We start from the raw sequence: 18,707 nt of genomic DNA, 5'->3' as shown, positions 1-18,707 counted from the left end.
CCCTCCTGTTTTTACACAGCAGTAGCACCATATTAACGAAAGCTGTAAGATACATAAATGACATCATCTGTAAGGGAAATAAACGAGACCATGCCTCAGCCTACTGTGGAGTCATCTGCTAGAGTCCTCAATAAAGAGAGGCTAGGTGATTTCAGGCTCCACTCAAGAGGACAGTAACCGAGAAACACAGGTGCAGCCCCATTAACATGTACCCACGTTAACAACTCTCCTTTCTTCTGATGAAAACTTGCCATCGGTGTAAAACTCACAATACTGACAACATTCCTATACACTGCACGACGTCAAATAGTAAGAACCAACAAGCAACACCAAGCGAGGAAGGGCGAGTGTAACTCCTGTACCTCCACGGGCCTCCTCTCCTGTGCTTGGCTACGCATGAGCAGCGGTCCCAGTTTCTGCACCACCTCAGACCTGCAGGCAAAGAGTGAGGAAAAGGGCGGACGAGGGTGGAAGGGAGGACAGGAGATGGACCAGCAAAGAAGACAACCAACCTACATAATTCACAGCCACCTTCCAGCTCAACTCGTTTCCCTTAACCACCCTAGCCCTTCCAGCTAAGCTCAGACTTACTGGTACACACCTACCTCTCCGTTCCTCACCAGGAGCCCCAGATTCTGAAACCAAAGAGGATTACAGACACTATGCAACGCAATGTGATACACAGTCAAGGCCCATTCTCAGGGCACAGCCGATGTCACGCCTGTTTTCATTACCTCTCATCGAGTTCTTCTAGCCTGCTCTTCACTGTGTGGGCATTGCTATCCCTGGTGATTTTCTGCAGGAGGTAGAAAGTCTGCTGGAACATACGCAGTAAGTACTCCTCGAATTCCATAGGCACACAGTTCTTGGACATTAGTTCATTGATGCAGGACATGGCCAGGACCCCAAGCCGGCCGCGCTCCTGACCCAACACACAGTTCTGGCTGCTGCCGTTAACTGATGCCATCTTTCTGGCCCGGATGTCACAGCCAAAGCGCGCAAAGTGGAAGATGGTGGTAAGGAGGGACGGGGTGATGCTGGCAGACAGAGGAATCCAACTGAAGAGATGGGCCAGGCACTCCAAGGCCAGGGAACAGATATACTCACTCTCCGCGTCAAGGATGGGGATTGGCTGATTCAACAGTTTGGCTGAACTAGGACTCTGCAACAGGTTACTCAGTAAGTCACCTGAAACACAAAAGGCTTTTAAGATACACACTATCAAATCTCTTATAAACCAATTTAAGTAATTCTCCTTAAAAAAAAAACAAAAACAAAAGCATTAGCATAATGCAGAAGTTCTCAAAGTCTGAACCAGGGACCCCTGAGAGTCCCCAGAACCCTTTTGCAGGTTCACAAATTCAAAACTATTTTTAAAATAATGTTATTTTCCCTTTTCACTTGTATTATCTCACAAGTGTACAACAGAGCTTTCCAGAGGCTACATTCCACGTTACAAGCAACAGAGAAAAAACAAAAGCTATCTATCATTAAGCTACATGTTAAAGAGATTTACAAAAACGTAAAATAATGCCACTCTTCTCAGTAAATATTTTTGTTTGCTTTGGAAAAGTTACTTTTCATTAAGGTATATTATTTGTTTATATGTATGAGTTCATCACAGTTACTTTTAAAAGAATTAATAAATATTTCTAAATTTTCTCAGTTTGAATATCAATAGATAAAACCCACAAAGCTCTCTGAGGACCTCAATAATTCTTAAGAGTAAAGGGGTCCAGGGTGGGCGAAGCAGGTGAAGCTGGTAAAAAGGTACAAACTTTCAGCTATAAGACAAATATGTCCTGGGGATGTAATGTACACTATGGTGACTACAGTTTACAATACCGTACTGTATATTTGAAAGTTACTAAGAGTGTAAAATAAGTTCTCACAAGAAACAAATGTGTAACTGTGTGGTAATGGATGTTAACTAGATTTACTGTGGTGATCATTTTGCAAAATATACATAAATCATTATGTTGTACACCTGAAACTAACACTAACCGTGTTATATGTCAATTATACCTCGATTAAAAAAGAAAGTAAACAGGTCCAAAGACCCAAAATTGAAACTACTGGGCTAGTCAAGGTGAGGTCTGTGGACCTGCATCATCAGCCTAACCTGGGAGCCTGTCAGATGTCCAACTGATCAGGCACCACCCACAGCCACTGAAGCAGAAGCTGGCGGGGGTGGGGGAGCGGGAAGCTGAGTCTGTGCCAGCTCTCCAGGTGATTCTTATGCTTGCTTAATTTTTGAGAAGCACTGAACTAAACACTAAAGGAAATCATGCAAAATGAAACTGAGGGTGGGGGTGGCTATAAAATGATTTTAGAGAAGACAAAAGAAAAACGTTCGTAACTATAACAAGAAGTCTTTCCTGAAATAAAGATGTAACTATACAAAATGAAAGGGCTTATTCTGCCCCAAGAAAAAAATAATGAGTAATCAGTACAAAAACTTCAGGAATAAGGAAGGAATGTAGGCAGAAAAAGCACATATACAAAAGAGAAAACTCTGAGAATTCAGACTTCACAGTAACAGTCAAAGCCAAAAAACAGTGGTGCAGAGTCTACCAGTTCTGGGGCAAAGAATGACTTAACCCAAAGGTCTCCTCTGAGCATAAAGGAAGGTGGCAGTTTTTTCAAACATGCAAAATTTCAGATAATATACTGCCCACAAATTCTTAGGGAGGATACTGAACAATGAAACCATGCACATAAAGAGATAAAAATGAAGAATTACAGAATGGAGAAGCACTAATGAGAGCACTGAATTAAATACAGAATCAAGACCAAACAAATGGAGGAATTACAGAAGGGGGTGCTACCGAATGCTCTCATCTCTCACAAGCAGGGAGTCTCAAAATGTATGGTCTAAAATTAAAACGTGTAGTAAGAAATTACTTTTCATAATCTTTTTTCTTATCCTTGGAGCTATCTTTTACAAACTAATATTCCTTATGGAAAAGACATCTCAAGATGAACAATTCCTTCCATTTAATACTTCGCTGAAGTTCAGTAAAACTGAAATTGAAGTCTGTCAAAAATACATGATGCGGTGCCACTTTGTCCTGTTATTCAGTTTAATCTATCTTTATCTGTATTTATGTCTGGAATGATATTATTTCTCTATGGTGGGATATTGGATAAATTTTTACAATTTCTTTTTTACCTTATAGCAGCAGTTCTCAAATGTTTTGGTCTTAAACCCCTTTACACTCTTAAAAATCATTGAGGACACCAAACAGCTTCTGTTTAAGTAGGTTATTTCTATTGATATTTGTCATATTAGAAATTAAAACTGAGAATTTTTCAAATATTTAATTCATTTAACAACAATAAGCCCATTACAGGTTAGCATAAACAACTTTTAAATGAAGAAACTGTATTTTGCCCTCCAAAAAGTTAGTGAGAAGAATAGCACTGTTTTTACATTTTTGGAAATCTCTTTAACGTGTGGCTTGAAAGAAGATAGCTAGATTCTCTCAACTGTTTCTGTACTGACTCTGTAGTATGTTGTTTTATTGAAGTATATGAAGGGAGCCCAGCTTCGCACAGATAAACAACTGAAAGAGAAGGAAGTATTTCAGTGGCCTTTTGAGATAACGGCAGCTGTTCTAATATTAAAATTTAACGAGTGCTAATTTCTTAAAGGCTAATTGCAATGTGGAATCTGAATGTCGGTATACTCATGAGAGAGTGAGAATAAAAATGACAAACAACCTCTTAGTATTTTTATGACCACGTCACTGACCCTTGGGACCCTTAAAGGGTTTGGGGGGAACTCCAGGGGTCCCCAGACCTATTGAGAACTGCTGCCTTATACTAATGCTGGATTAATATAAACAAAGTAGTTAACCCTTCTCAGCCTCAATCTCCTCAGCCATTAAAATGAGGATTCTGATTTATTAATAAGGAGTTTAATTTCCATTGTTAAAACCAGATTAAAAAGTTGTCCCCTGGCATCTATCTTGAAGGGTGTTTGCTGGTTTCTGTTCTGAAAGAGCTAAATCTGATGCCAGCTAAGACCCATCATGATCACAACTACCCAAGCTGGTCATCAGAAGACCTGGTTTCAAAGAATAACGCAAGAAGGATGGTCAAGTAGAATCTGCAAACATTTCAGTTTATTACTGGATTAACAATTTATATTTTGGGGAATACCCTAGGGGCGCAGTGGTTAAGAATCTGCCTGCCAATGCAGGGGACACAGCTTCGATCCCTGCTCCAGGAAGATCCCACATGCCACGGAGCAACTAAGCCCTCGAGCTACAACCATTGAGCCCATGTGCCACAACTACTGAAGCCCATGCACCTAGAGCCCAAGCTCCACAACAAGAGAAGCCACCACAATGAGAAGCCCGCACATCACAACAAAGAGTAGCCCCTGCTCTCTGCAACTAGAGAGAGAGCCCTCGCACAGCAAAGAAGACCCAACTCAGTCAATAAATAAATAAATAATTCTGATTTTTGGAATTGCTGGGGTGGCTTTCCACTTGAATCATACAACTTTCTATCAATGGTTGTTCCTGGTATTGACTTTTTCATTGTGCATGGACTGATGGCCATTTATGAAAGATGCCAAAGTCAGAGGAAATCACCATTACCCAACTATTAGAATTATCAGGGCATTTATCAACCAGGATCAAATTGAGGCTTTAGCAATGGAAGAACCAACAGATACCACCTCAGTATGATCTTATACTAAACACGGACATTACTGGGCCCTTGGGCCTTTTTAAAGTCTCTTGAACATTCTTAAACAGAAATAAATCCTGGCTTTAATAACAATAACAAAACGAAAAAGTAGGCCCTATTGTTCAGCTCAGAATTTTTCCAGAATGGAATTCTAAGAGGGGAAGGAGGAAAGCTATAACACATCAATGATAATACTGATGTTAAGAACAGCTACCATTTCGTGCGCTATTATTATTTGCTTGGTGCTGCACCAAGCACTTCATATACATATTCTCATCTAATGCTCCCAGCTCTAAGCTAGGTATTATGATTACCTGCATTTACAGACAGTTAGAATAACTAAAACACAGATAGATGAGGCATTTCCCCCACGTTTCTCAGCTAATCAGAGGCAGAGCTGAAACTAAAACCCAGGTCTAGCCCCAAAGCCTATGCTCCTTTCCCAGAAGCCAGGTCAGGAAAGATTATGCAGCTAGGAAAAATGATCAGTCAGAAAGCTAACATTCAAATATAGAAAGATATGTAAGATCTAAAGTCACGTGTAGAATAGCATGTGTACACCATGACCGAAACTATAGAAATATATAAGCACAAGGACAAAGACTGAATAGGAGTATGCAAAGGTTTACCTGTTTATGTGGATAAGATGATCTCTGATTTCTTTTTCCCCTCAAGTATCTTTTAATGCTGGTTCTCAATAAAAATTATTTTACTCAACTTTAAATGTTTCAGGGAATTTTAGTAAATCGTAGAAGAATTTTTCCAAAACTGTATTTTAATTCAAGTGAAGGAATCGCCACAGAACAGAGGCCCTGCTTCATGCTGCAGCATTTCCAAAGCTACACTGAGAGAGCTTTAATAAGCTACCCGTGTAAGAGCGTTCCTTGATTATAAAAAACCTGTGAATGACCTCATCGTCCCTGCATCAGGTCAGGCCCTGGTGGCAACAGACACCCACGCCTGAAGTAGTATGTGGGCTATTCTGCGGCATTTACTAAGTTGGAAGTAACCCAGACATGGCTGGAACACTTGTAATGGGCTTTCATGCAAAGATCCCCTCAGCTTTTTTATTTTCTTACTTATTGAAATTTCACACATTTTCTATTCAGTTCTACATTTACTAAGAGTTTCTCAACCTCAGCACTACTCACAGGTGGGGGTGGATAATTCTTTGTTGTTCTGTGCATTGTGAGATATTCAGCAGCATCCCTGGCCTCCACTCACCAGATGCCAGCAGAACTCTCTTCAGTTATGTTTAACCAAAACATTTCTCCACATTGCCAAATATCCCCTGCAGGGCTAAAACACCCCAGGCCGAGAACCTCAGACCTAACTGTAGCCTCAGCCCCATAAAACAGGGAGAAACTCTTTCTAAGGAACCTGTGGAAGGAAGAAACAAGATCACAAGAGTTGTGATCCCAAGTCCCATTTTTCTACAGGTGAAAAGATCTGCAAGTGCACGAACACGTGCAACTTGTAAAGAGTTTGGGAAAAAAACAGGAAGGCGTAAACTGGTCGCAATCAATTTGGGCTAAGACATCTTCACCCTAAAAAACTTTCCATCGCCAGTATATATACAGATTCATATTTAAAACTAAATACCATGTGTGCAAGAACAATATGGCCCCTTAATTTTTATTACAGAACAAAGCTAGCTCAGAACTACAGTACGTACAGTAATTTCATTTTGTTCACTTTTTTCCCCATTTTCCAAGCAAAAAGAAGAGAGGACAAGAAGAGAGTAACTAAGAAAGAGGGCGGAGGCTGCACGAGTGCAGAAGGAAGCCACACCACAGCGTGCAGAGGGCACACCCACACCTCTCCTCACTCACTCCTCGGAGCAGAGACATCTTCTACAGCAAGGACATCCAAGGTTAGAGAAGGCAAATCAAGTAAGCGGCAGAGCCAGGGCTCAACCAGGCAGAGGAGGAGGAAGGCAGAAGCGGTGAGAGTGACTGAGACAGCAAACTTAGGAGAAAGCGAGTACACCTCCACTTGGAATGATGGGTTCATGTCACTGTCCCACCCCTCACTGGCGATGTGACCTCTGGCAAGTTACCCTCCATGAACCCCAGCTTCCTTTTTTGTAAATGAGAGATAAAACCATCATCAATTCACAGGATTCTGGTCTAGTGAGGTGAGTTTAGGAGATGAGGCAACAATCTGGGGAACTATTCTGAGAAGTAAACTACAGGCACCCATCAGAACGTTTTCTATATCCAGACTGTTAAAGGAGTTGTTGCAGAGACAAGTCCCTGGGTTTTATTCTTTGAAAGTGATCAGACAGAAAATGACATTACAAAAAAGCATATGAGAAAAAGAGAGCAAAAGCCCACAGAGCCAAGTCTGATGGGCAGCTGGGCAGGGCACTGAGAGTCTGGGCAGGGACTGCTAATGCAGTGTGTTTAGGAATTATCTGAGTTTACTCACTGGGCCCCACGGTTTCTCAGAAGGAATTTCCTCCATAAAACTGAACTCATAGTCAAGAGAGCTAAAGAATTTTCTAGAAGTTTTACCATTTAACTTGCTGTCTTAAGGGCACAAAGGCAGTTGAGCAAAGCATCAAAATGGATGTTGATTAAATCATCAGCACTGCCCAAACAGTGAAGCAAGATCTGATGACTTCACTTGCAACTGTCATAAAGAGACAGTTAACAAGTGAACATGCAATTCTTTTTTTTTAAAGAGGAAGTGTGCCAGCTTAAAAGCTTACTTAACTCCCTAGCCCACCCCCTGCAACCAGTTTCAACTTATTTTGTTTTTTCTCAAATACTAAAATTCAAGACTTCGAAAATTTTAATAGCGTCTAAGAGGGAACTCTCAGTAAGTACACATCATATTTTTAGGTTTTGTTTATATGGAAATATCAACTGAGTTCTTACTTTATTTCACCTAACTTCACAAACAAAACTTAGGCAACACGTGAAAGAGGCAAGCATTTATTTTTTATTTGTATTATCTAATATTCTCCAACCCAGCCTCCAGGAAATAAGTCTATCAAAGTATAAACTGAGTTCGCTCAGAACACGCACCTGGAAGAAGCCAACTAAAACTCACAGGTTTCAGTGCTGGAAAATGATCTCAGAAAAAACAGTTTTTACTAAACTGCTGCTGCTCACTTAACCTGGATACTAAGCTAGTATTCAACCCTCAAAAGAACTAATTTTGGGACTTCCCTGGTGGTCCAGTGGGTAAGACTCTGCACTCCCAATGCAGGGGGCCCAGGTTTGATCCCCAGTCGGGGAACAAGATCCCACATGCATGCTGCAACTAAGACTCAGCACAGTCTAAATAAATAAATAAATAAATAAATAATTTTTGCAAACTACAATTGCAATGAGATAATTGTTTTTGTTTTTGTTTTTGTTTTTGTTTTGGCCATAACACACGTCTTGTGGGATTTTAGTTCCCCAACCAGGGACTGAACCCAGGCCCCCCGCAGTGAGAGCACAGAGTCCTAACCACCGGACACCAGGGAATTCCCAGGACGACACATTTTAACATCAGCCAAACTGCAAGAGATTCCAAGATGTATACTCATAAAATTAAAGTTGCATCCTTGCAACTTTTTCTTTAATCATTCAAATATTGCAAAATATAAATCTGCTAAGTCACCTCAAACATCCACTTCAAAAATGAAGGTTTGCCACCAAATACAAACCAAGTTCAATTTCCTGTAGGCTTTTAATATACTCTAAAATTCTAACAGTTTTTAACCTAAGAAGTATGACAAATCACTCTCTAATCCATGAATGATAAATAGAATTGGAATAAATTAGTAAACTGTAAGCAATTCTCAAAACTCCACAATCTATTTTCAATTCTACAGTAACTCTGCAAGAATTTCAACTTCCACATATTAACAACAGGCTACATGAAACAGCTGGGGCTCAGAGAGGTCTGATTTCAACAGCCTATTTCCTTGAGGGAAAGGAGAAAGATGAGGAAACATTTCTCATCAGCCACATCAGCCTGTACAGCAGAGGAAGCAGCATGTGCCACTTCACAGGATGTACTCTACTTGAAAAGCATCTGTGATCATTTAGTGTAAACAGAAGCCATTTAGAAACTCAAAGTTCCTGCTCAGACACAATTTCCTCTTTCCATCCATCCATGAAAGTAGCCATTTTTAGGTGAACTACACTCTGACTTTTGAAATAGATATTACCATAACTGTGGACAATAACTAGCCACCAGTAAATTATTTAATGGCCACTGTAAATATGCCTGCCCTTTATCACATGAATCCAAACTGATGTAAAGTCATTGCTGATTACTGCACACTGGTCCCCAATTTGTCCAGGCCAGCTTGACTTTTCCCTGAGCCCATGGGGAAGAAAGCACTCCACATGCCCACATCCCCGACCCCTGCTTGACTGCAAAGCAGACCCATCACGCCCACAGGCTCATACCAACCTCAGCATGAGCAATACAGCCATGAAATCTGAGAACAAGGGAAAAACAAGCCAGGAGGGACAGCAGTCATAAGCTGAAGGTGCCATCTTCCTGATGGGCAAGGATGAAACAAACTATGTTGTTCAAAATATTACAGTAGAAAGTACAAGTACTAACAAGGAACTAAGAAAGCTAGCTACTCAGAAGACAAGGGCAGAGAGGCCAAAAATAGATTAAGGAAGAATCTGCATCTGTATCTGGCATAGATAAGCAATCGCTATCCTGCTGAGACCCCCAACTGCATTTAGAAAGAGGAACACAACGTGTGGTGCAAACCATACCACTTTCTCCTGAGGTCGGGGATGGTGGTGGTGTGGCGGCAGTCACGCTGTGTTTGTCCCAGACAGTCTCCAAGATACCTACCGAGAAAGGAGAAACTGAGTTTCAGAGAGAAATAAAATCTAATGTATAAAAATCAGATTTAGATAAACAGTGTATTGGTATCTCTGATCAAACATCAGTACTTAAACATCCATCTCTTATGTCCAATTGCTTTTTCTGGACAACACCACTTGGATATTCCAAACTCAATAATTTATCTTCTCCCACAATCCTGCCACTAATCTTCTCATGTTCCTCACCAGTCAACAGTACCATCCCACACAATCTCGACATCTGGCCTCTGCTCTCCCCATCCGGCCTCACCCCTACCCCACACACAGTGTCCATCACCCCACACGATTAGCTGTTCCTTTCTCGTGTGTCTTCCTTCTTAACCTCTGACCTGCTCTTCTCCTTCCAATCCAACTTGACCTTTCACCAGACTAACTGCCACCTATCTGTCTCTCAGAATTCCACTCATCTGTCACCTCCTCCAGGAAGTCTTCTCTGCTCAGTTTTGCCTACACATAAAACATACCCCTACCATAACTCTTAACACATTGTCTTTCTCCCCTATTAGAGTATTCATTACTAGAGGGCAGGGACTATGTGTTATTCCTCTTTTTATCTCCTTACAGAACCTGGAACATAAGATGATCACAAAAGCTTTTGAAAATATTTTGTTCTTCAAGTATTTAATATTACAACATGGAAAACCTTGAAAATATCACGCTAAGTAAAAGAAGCTAGACACAAAGGTTACATATTCTATGATTCTATTTTTATGAAAAGTCCAAATAGGAAAACCCAGAGAGAGAGATAATTGATTAATGGTTGCCAGGGGTTGGGGTGATGAAAATCTTCTGGAATTAGACAGTGTGATAGTAACACAACCTTGTGACTATATTAAAAACCACTGAGCTGTTATACTTTAAAATGGTAGATTTTATGATATGTGAATTATATCTCAATTCAAAAAAATTTAATGTCCACATAAGTAGGACACAGAGATATCAGGCATGGTCCCTAGCTCTAGAAATTTAACATCTAGTTGTGGATGTCAGTGAATATGCTTTGAATGAATAGATGCTCTGAGGTTTGGGCTTCCCCTAGGATGTGGGGAAGGATGGGGGGGCATATGACAAGTTTACTTTTCATCAAACACTCTTATAACCAATTTTAAATGCCCACCTCATGCCAACCACTTTTTTAACACATCGCCTGCCATCCACCCCCCCAATCCCCCCCCCCCCAAGAAAAGTCCCTAGATATCCACGATGTGGCCTGCGTAGAAGAGCTAGAGATAAAAAGCCTTCTTTTCCCTACAACGGCTCCTCCTGCGGCATGGCTCAGCCTCGTGGCCTGGCACTGCCCCTGCGCCTCAGAACCAGCAGCTCCACCGGCAGCACAGCGGGCACGGCCCTCGCCCTGTCACCCTCAAGATGCAGGGGCTCCACTCTCTTCCCACCTTCCTGTATCATTCTGCAGGCTGCTTTATTCTCACCCTTCACTCGTCACTGCGAAGCTCTAACACAACAGGCCAGATGACGGAGCAAACCCTACATACAACTGCACCCTGGCACACGCCTAGTCTCACCTCTGTACTCAGAATTTGAAACGTTCACCTATTCCTCTTCCTCCAACTTCTGATTTAAATTCAAATCATCTTAAATAAAGTGCCTCCCGCTCGCCTAATGGGGATGCAGTAATCAGCATTTCAATCACATTCCTATGACCCAATCTATACCACAATAATCACAGCTATAATGACGACCAAATAATGAAAGACTTTAAAAGGAAAATAAATTACAAACATTTTTTGAGGTCCTACCATGTGCTGGACACCGGGCTAGATGCTGGGAATACAACACCACATTCTTTCTGTTTTTATGTTCAGTCTCAGTAACCACTAAAGCAACTGCTCAAGAGTTCTGAGCCCCAGGGCCTGCGCTCCGGGCGTCTGCCTCTGGCCTCTGCCTTCCTGCGCCACCCAACTGCTCACCTGTCAGCAGCCCAAGCACTGTCTGCACCTGGTCCAGTAGCAGCTTCCGCAACTCCTCCTTCCGAGCCACGCTGAGGTCCTCACGGGGACAAGCCAGCTCTTCTGAAGTGGTCTTCAACATGATCAGCCCAAGGGGAGTTGTCACGGGGGACTGGATCAACTGCCAGGAAAACGTTAAGTTCTGAGCAGAGTGTCTGGCTAATTAAGGTACAAAGAAGACTGACTAATGGTGAACCTGCGAAGTACAGTCATCCCTCAGTATCCATGGGGATTGGTTCCAGGACCCCCATGGATACCAAAATCTGAGGATGCTCAATGGTGTGGTGTGGTCAGCCCTCATATCCAAGGATGCGAATCCTGTGGATACCGACTGTCAACTGTTCCTCTGCGTGTTTAATCTCACATGAACAGGATACACAAATCAAGCTTTTAGAAAAACTGCAGAGTACACTTTTGTAACCATTGAAAATATATTCTCATCTTATTTTAAAGACAAAATTCTAATACCATGAACTTAAAAACAAGAAAACAATGCTCTTTTATACCTAACATGACAAATTTTATACATGTCCATACTCCCAAAAGAGCCTTGGTTACTCTGCCCAGGTTACTATATTAGTGATTAAGATGTGTGTAAACCAATTTGTGATATCTTTCCAACATTCGGGTGTTCAATCAACCTCACAGTTCTGAGCTTTGCATGCTTCCTAAAAGTTCAAGATTAAACGTGGCAGAGCAGAAACACGCACACATGTCATTAAACTATAATACTGATACGGTTAGGACTTTGCAAATACCTACGTAGCAAATTAAGGTACGTTTTCTATCACCTACGATATCCACTATACCATAGGAAAGTTTCCTTAAACAAGAAGACAGAAAAAAAGGTACACTTCCAACAGCATAACGCTACTTAGATGTTTCTTATCAATTTCACAAAATTCAAAGTATTTATTTTTTTAGTTTCCAGAAACAGTAAAAGTAATCAAGGTACCATTAAAATCCTACTGGGTTATATGCTACAATCTATAAAAGAGCAAACAAATTAAAAACACTTGACCATTTTCTTTAATCATAATTAACTTTAAATGTAGTTCATCCCCTGATAAAAATAAGTTTTTTATTTACTCAATGTATAAAATATAAGCCTTACCGAAGAGGAGGACACCAGAAACTGCACCCAGATAGAAAGGATATTCTCCAGTTCAAAAAACACAAGGCACTTTCCTGTCCTTTCAAAACAACTCTTACCACTGCAGACCAAGGAAAAGAGCATCCCCAAAGAGCAGGACTCAACACTGGGAACTTACAAGAAATTCAACTGCCCTCAAAGCTGCACTACGCAGAACAAGCGGCAAGTAATGGCATGCTTAAAATGCTCTCTCTATTAAATCAGCTCTCTTGAACGCTAACACTTCAAGTACATCCTCCACAAGTTTTCCCTTCATTTTCTACATGTTCGGGCTATTTCTAACACCAACTTAAAATTCAGATAACGCAGTAGGGGAGAAACAGGAAATTCCTCCTCTAAAAATTTTTCTTTCCATGATAAAGTAAATAAAACTTTATAAGCACCCCTTTTCATCTGGACACCTTTGGATTATCAATCTGTATTTTAAAAGATTTCTGTTACTTCTCCCCTTTCATTTCTTTCTTTCTCTTCCACCTCTTTTGTCTCTATCCTCCCCCAAGATCTCCTTCTTACGCTCTCAGCTGGGAATGACTCATTACCAAATATTCCACTGGGCAATACTTCCCTGTATATATGAGATGCTTCTGTGCTCTCCAGAAATAAAAAAGTCCCTACGGTATGGAAAATGTATCTCCTTTCTCTCATCATTTGGGAGAAGCGAAGAAGACAGGCAAGAAGCTGGCTGAAAATGAAAGTTATCCTTTACTTGAAAGAACAGCCTGATAAAATGTGTCATTTTCCTTCTCACTAGCTTTGTGTCCAAAAAGCTTTTTAATTAAAGTGTGTTTCCTTTCACCATCTTCACATACTTAAAGCTCATGACAGATAATCTCTGCAATTTATTCTGATAGAGAATAAGCACCCCTAGGTTAGAAGATCAAGTCCAGGGCTTCCTAGGTGGCGCAGTGGTTAAGAATCCGCCTGCCAATGCAGAGGTCACGGGTTCGATCCCAGCTCCAGGAAGATCCCACATGCCACGGAGCAACTAAACCCGTGTGCCAAAAAAAAAAAGAAGATCAAGTCCAGGTCCTTAGTATTTATTAGCTTCAGAAAAGGGCAACAATTTTTATTATACCACCCAATCAGAGAAGAAACATCAGAATTCTTTCTATGTTTCTTTTCAATGCTTCCTCCTTAACTATCTGGCCCCAGGCACAATGTGACCACAAGTTCAGCTCAGCAGATTCCAGGACTCTGAAGAAAAGACTGTAGAAAGGTGTGATGTGTGTGCTAGTGCAGGGTGGGGAAGAACAGGGGTGTCAGTTCTAACTTCAACTACTTCCTTCTCCAATGGCTTAGAACGGCTATAACCAACACACAGGACTGCAGGTATCTTTCTGGGGCCCTGAATCAACTCCTCTTTGCCTGGTATGGCAATCGTCACAATTATGGCATAAATTGTACAGATGCACCCCGGCCCCCCACCAAATGCTACAGAATTTTTTTTAAAAAAGGCTATGCACCCCAGACTGCAAGCAGACCATAATGAAACTAAGCCAAAAAAACCTTTCAGATGGTTTAATCAACATATCATGAAGGTGAAGTTGATTCCAGAACCAGTTTGGCCTTGTTCACCAATACCTGAAGAAAAGATTTACTGTATCATCATTGCCAGAAATGTCAGCAACTGAGCACCAATGGTTCTCAATATGGCTTTCGTGCCACTGACTAGTTCTCATGCATGAATAAGTGGACAATAATACAACTGGAAAGAATTTTGAAGACCATTTAGTCCAGTCCTCTCATTCTGCAAGAAGGAAATGGAGGCTCACATAGGAGTTGCTAAAATCAAGGTGATTTCTGACAAAAATGGCCACAGACGCCAAACCCGCTGCCTCCCAGGCCAGTGCCCCTTCCACTAGGGGGTGTTTCAAAGTCCTGAAGGCTGCATGAGGTAAAAGGAGTCATTTCTGAATGATGGAAAGAGGGTGGTGGTAGGGAAGAGAGGAAGACAGCTACTCTTTTGAAATCTCCATGAGCACCTCACCTAAAAACGCTCTTCCAAATTCTCATTTATCATCATTAATTACACTTCAATGTCTGTTCTCCACCGAAGGAAAGGATCCCAGCTGAGTGAAAACGTGGCTCCTCCTCACTGCTGTCGACGGGCCGCGGCTCTCTGTCTGGCTCACATTCCACTGCTGCTTCACACCAGACACACCACTGACCAACCCAGGAAGGAACCCACTCAGACCCCCCAACCTTCCTGGTCCTTTCCATCTCCGTGGACTTCCTGGCTCCCTCTTGGAGAGCCATGGAGACTTACCGCAACCACTTTTCAACTTGCAGTGAAAGCAAGCTGTCAGAGAGAGCCAGCAAAGCCTCTGGCCCCCTAACCCACCACTCCAGGCTCCCCGCCTCCTTGCCATTCCTCAGGTTCTTCGCACTGCTGTTCCCTCTGCCTACAACACTGTTCCTCTGGATGCCCACGTGGCTCACTCCATCACTTCCACTAGGGTTTCTGCTCAAAAGTCTGCTTCTTAGAAAAGGCTTCCATGATCATCCCACCTAAACAACACCCCTGATATTCCCTCCTCCTCACCCTAGCTTTAGTTTTCTCACAATACTTATAACCACCGGAAAGCATTTATTGGCTATTGTTTACTGATGCCTCCCCCTTGGGATTATTAGCTCCATGAGGCTGCTTGTTCATTACTATACTCCCCAACGTGCTTAGTTGTGGTGCATGGCTGGTAGTCAACAAATAAGTTTATGGAATAAATGCATGCATCTCCTCTACAATATCAATTCAATGCCTCTCCAGATAAATGAATCACCACAAAGAAACAACATAATATTGAATGAAGAATTTCTGTGCCACTTTGAGAGGCAATCTGAAAGAAGCAATACGGATGCTGAATTTTTTTAATTGCTGCATCATTCAAATGGTTTGCAGGGAGAGCAAGCAGAACATTAGAAAACAGTATTCTTCCAGAAGATTCTGAACCTACAGTCACTAAGACTATAACCAATTTTCAAAGAATTTTATTTCTATAATCTGTATGTAATACCCATTTTCTGCATACCCAAGATAACATAAAAATGTTTCCAACTTTATCACAGGAGTCAAACGAACAAAATCATCGCCCTCTTGGCTTTTAGGTCCCACCTATTCCCTGATGACTTCCAAATCCTGAACGGCAGATCCACATTCCCTATTGTCTCACTAGACATGCACAGAAGGAACACACAAATCTTAGACGCATTTTCTGCCAGACTGAATTCACCATCTTCTACCCAAACACATTTCCTCCTCCTTCATCCCTGGCCTAGAAAATCTGCCATCTGAGCCAGGACCTTGGAAGGCATTCTAGCTTCCTCCTTCCCTCATCCCTAGTCCCTGCCCAAAGCCTCTGCCGTGCCTCGCTGTCCACCAGGCAAGCCCCGGCTCGGCTCAGGCCCCTCAACTCACTCAGACTTCTCCAGCAGCAGCTTTCCAGGCCTCTTTGGCTCCGACCTCAACCCTCTGCAATCCAGACTCCACCCTGTTGCTAGAGTTGTCATCCCAACATAAAAATGTGGCCACTGTGTCTCCCTTCTCCAAATTTTTCATCAGTTCTCTAGGAAGGACTGTGAATTAAACACTGATGCCCCCTGCAAAAGCAAGGCCCTTCCTGTTCTGGCCCTGCCCATCCGCCCAGCCTCTCACTCTAACACCCTGTCCACCACCTCACATCTCATCACCAGCAACACTGAAAACAGCTCAGCTCCTTGAGTCTAAATGCTGTGTCACCACTGCACTCTGCGCAATACTCCACTACAGTCATTAACATATTCCTGCGTAATTACCACCTGCAATGCTATCTCCCCACTAAACTATAACTATCAAAGGCCTCATCCTGGCATGCAGCACCTGGCACAGTACCTAACAGGCTTTCAAATATTTGCTGGGCAAAATTTCACAAGAGGTTAAGCAAGCAATTGGGGTTCCCCATCCCCCACCTTCTCCACTGCACCAAGGTACAACATGACTCAAGAACACAAGTTAAGTGAATGAGATAATCTACCCCACAATGACCTCACCACTGCAGTTCCAAAATGCTCATCTTAAAACTCCTCTTCGACACAAGAAAATGATCACTTCTGCAAACAAATTATTTACAAGATAAAGTCTCCGTAGGTATCTCCTTACCTGTAAAATGTTAGTAAAAAAGTCATGGTAGAACATGGGCCAATCTTGACGGCCAATGTCAACAATCACTTTGCAGAGCTTGTTCCGGATGAAGTAAGGTAAGGTTTTGTGGTGAGCCAAGAGGAGTTTGGGCAGGCAGCTACGGATTTCCATCTTATCCTGAGATGGGACCCCAAGCCACATTTTATTGATCAGATTCTGAAAAACAAGTATACATCTCGTAAGTCAACAATCCATACACAAAACAAACTGGTTTTCATCAACAGTAGCTACCTCCCTCAAGTAAGAAACTCTGTTTTTCAACAAAGGTTTGGAACAATTTGGCAGTGAGAGTAATAAAGTACTCAAATTCTGTGATACAACAATCCCATTCCTAGGAACATCAGCTACATAATTTAATAAAAACAAAATGGTGTAGGTGCAAAAACTTTCTATTACACCATTGTCTCTACCAAAAAATAATGACAGAAACAACTTTAGTGCAGGAATAGGAGATTGGCTTGGTGAATAATGGTACAACCACTTATAGGAATATAAAGGTAAATGGAGGAAAAACACAATGCAAAATGGCATGAGTGATATGATTGTAATTGGGTTTAAAAAAAAAAAGTGTGCACAGGAAGGTAATGCTTGGAAGAGAGTTGATATAAATGGAAGATTTTTGTGGTTGGGACGATGGTACAATGGGTATCATCCCTCCTCCCAAGTGTTTTTTCGTAATCATCTTTCTCTTTTAAATGATAACATGGAAGGAAAAGTTAGATGTTACCACAAACGACCTCCCAACCTCACCCATCTTACCTTTTGGTGCTGAAGATGGAAAGGCGCCCTGGAAAGCCGACATCTTGACAAAGGCAGTATGTGGGGAGAAGCCCCTGAGCCGAGTTACCACTATTTCCCAGCCATGTACACATCAAACTAAAGTCTAGTGCCAATGACAAGGCAATGTAACTACAAAATACTCTTCAGAATAGTATGAAAGTATCTGACAACTTACCTCAAAAACCGTTAAACTGTACATCATTACATAGTCATTCCTAGTGCTGGAGAGAAAATACAGGCAGAATCTCCAGGCTCCTATTTGCTGAGCAAAGTTATTAAGAAGTTCCTCTGGAAAAGTTAAATAGCAACAAGAGAAGGCTATGAAAATACACGAAATTAATACAAGGCCGAGCTGTCATTACTTTTTTAAACACACCTCTCTCCACATAACGTAATGACGTCAAAACCAACTACAAAATCCAGCTGATTCTTCAAGACAGAAAGGACAGAGCATACAATATTTTTCTGACTCCGAGATGACCATGAACACTGACATCTAAATACCAACAACCTAGCTAGGGACATTTTTTTTTATGGACACTTTTTTAGGCAGAGAAACTTTCACTGTTAAACTTCTTAACCCAATGTGTGGGCTGAGTATCATTTTTATAAGATAAACAATAATCGTATCATTTTTACCTTATAAACGATGGCTAATTGGTAAATTACTTTCTCTGGGGTACAGCTATATACATCTCCTCACCACTCACTCAACACTGTTCTTAATAAACACACACAGACACACACATACAATGATGGCCAGAAAAGTAAGAAAAGAAGAAAATTAAGACATAAATACAGGGTTGGAAAGAATGCAAGAGAATTCAAGATGGCTGACTTTCTTCATTTGAGTTAGGTTTATTTTAAAATATCACCCAAAAAGTCAGCAAATAAGAGGAGCAATCATGCGAGTTGCCAGGAACCACCCTGTCTACCTCAAATCAGTTAGAAATGGTTTTCCTCCTCCTGAGGCCGCCAGACAGACAGCAAGCATTAACAGTCTATCACCATGTTTCTAGACTTGCTGCTCCTTGGTCACTTTAATCTGCTGTGCTGGTCATAAAATATAACACAAAGTGGGTAAA

The 18,707-nt window shown here is 41.6% G+C and overlaps 1 protein-coding gene across 2 annotated transcripts in view; it reads right to left on the bottom strand.

Moving 5' to 3' along the window:
- The window catches only part of XPO6 (exportin 6), a 104,260-nt gene that overhangs the window by 49,608 nt on the left and 35,945 nt on the right, over positions 1-18,707 (bottom strand). Inside the window, exons 3-7 of one of the 2 annotated variants that reach the window (XM_057747768.1) lie at positions 17,798-17,910; positions 16,801-16,998; positions 11,477-11,636; positions 9,435-9,512; positions 735-1,188 (exon numbers count right to left, since the gene is read on the bottom strand). In XM_057747768.1, the coding sequence (XP_057603751.1) occupies positions 735-1,188; positions 9,435-9,512; positions 11,477-11,636; positions 16,801-16,998; positions 17,798-17,910 (1,003 nt within the window). The remainder of the gene's footprint in view (positions 1-734; positions 1,189-9,434; positions 9,513-11,476; positions 11,637-16,800; positions 16,999-17,797; positions 17,911-18,707) is intronic. The other variant, XM_057747769.1, reaches the window with a different exon arrangement.

The sequence above is a fragment of the Hippopotamus amphibius genome, chromosome 9 (genome assembly GCF_030028045.1).
Source record: "Hippopotamus amphibius kiboko isolate mHipAmp2 chromosome 9, mHipAmp2.hap2, whole genome shotgun sequence".
NCBI classification, from domain to species: domain Eukaryota; kingdom Metazoa; phylum Chordata; class Mammalia; order Artiodactyla; family Hippopotamidae; genus Hippopotamus; species Hippopotamus amphibius.
Note: the sequence above shows the minus strand (reverse complement) of the source record. Positions and strands in the feature narration are given on the sequence as shown.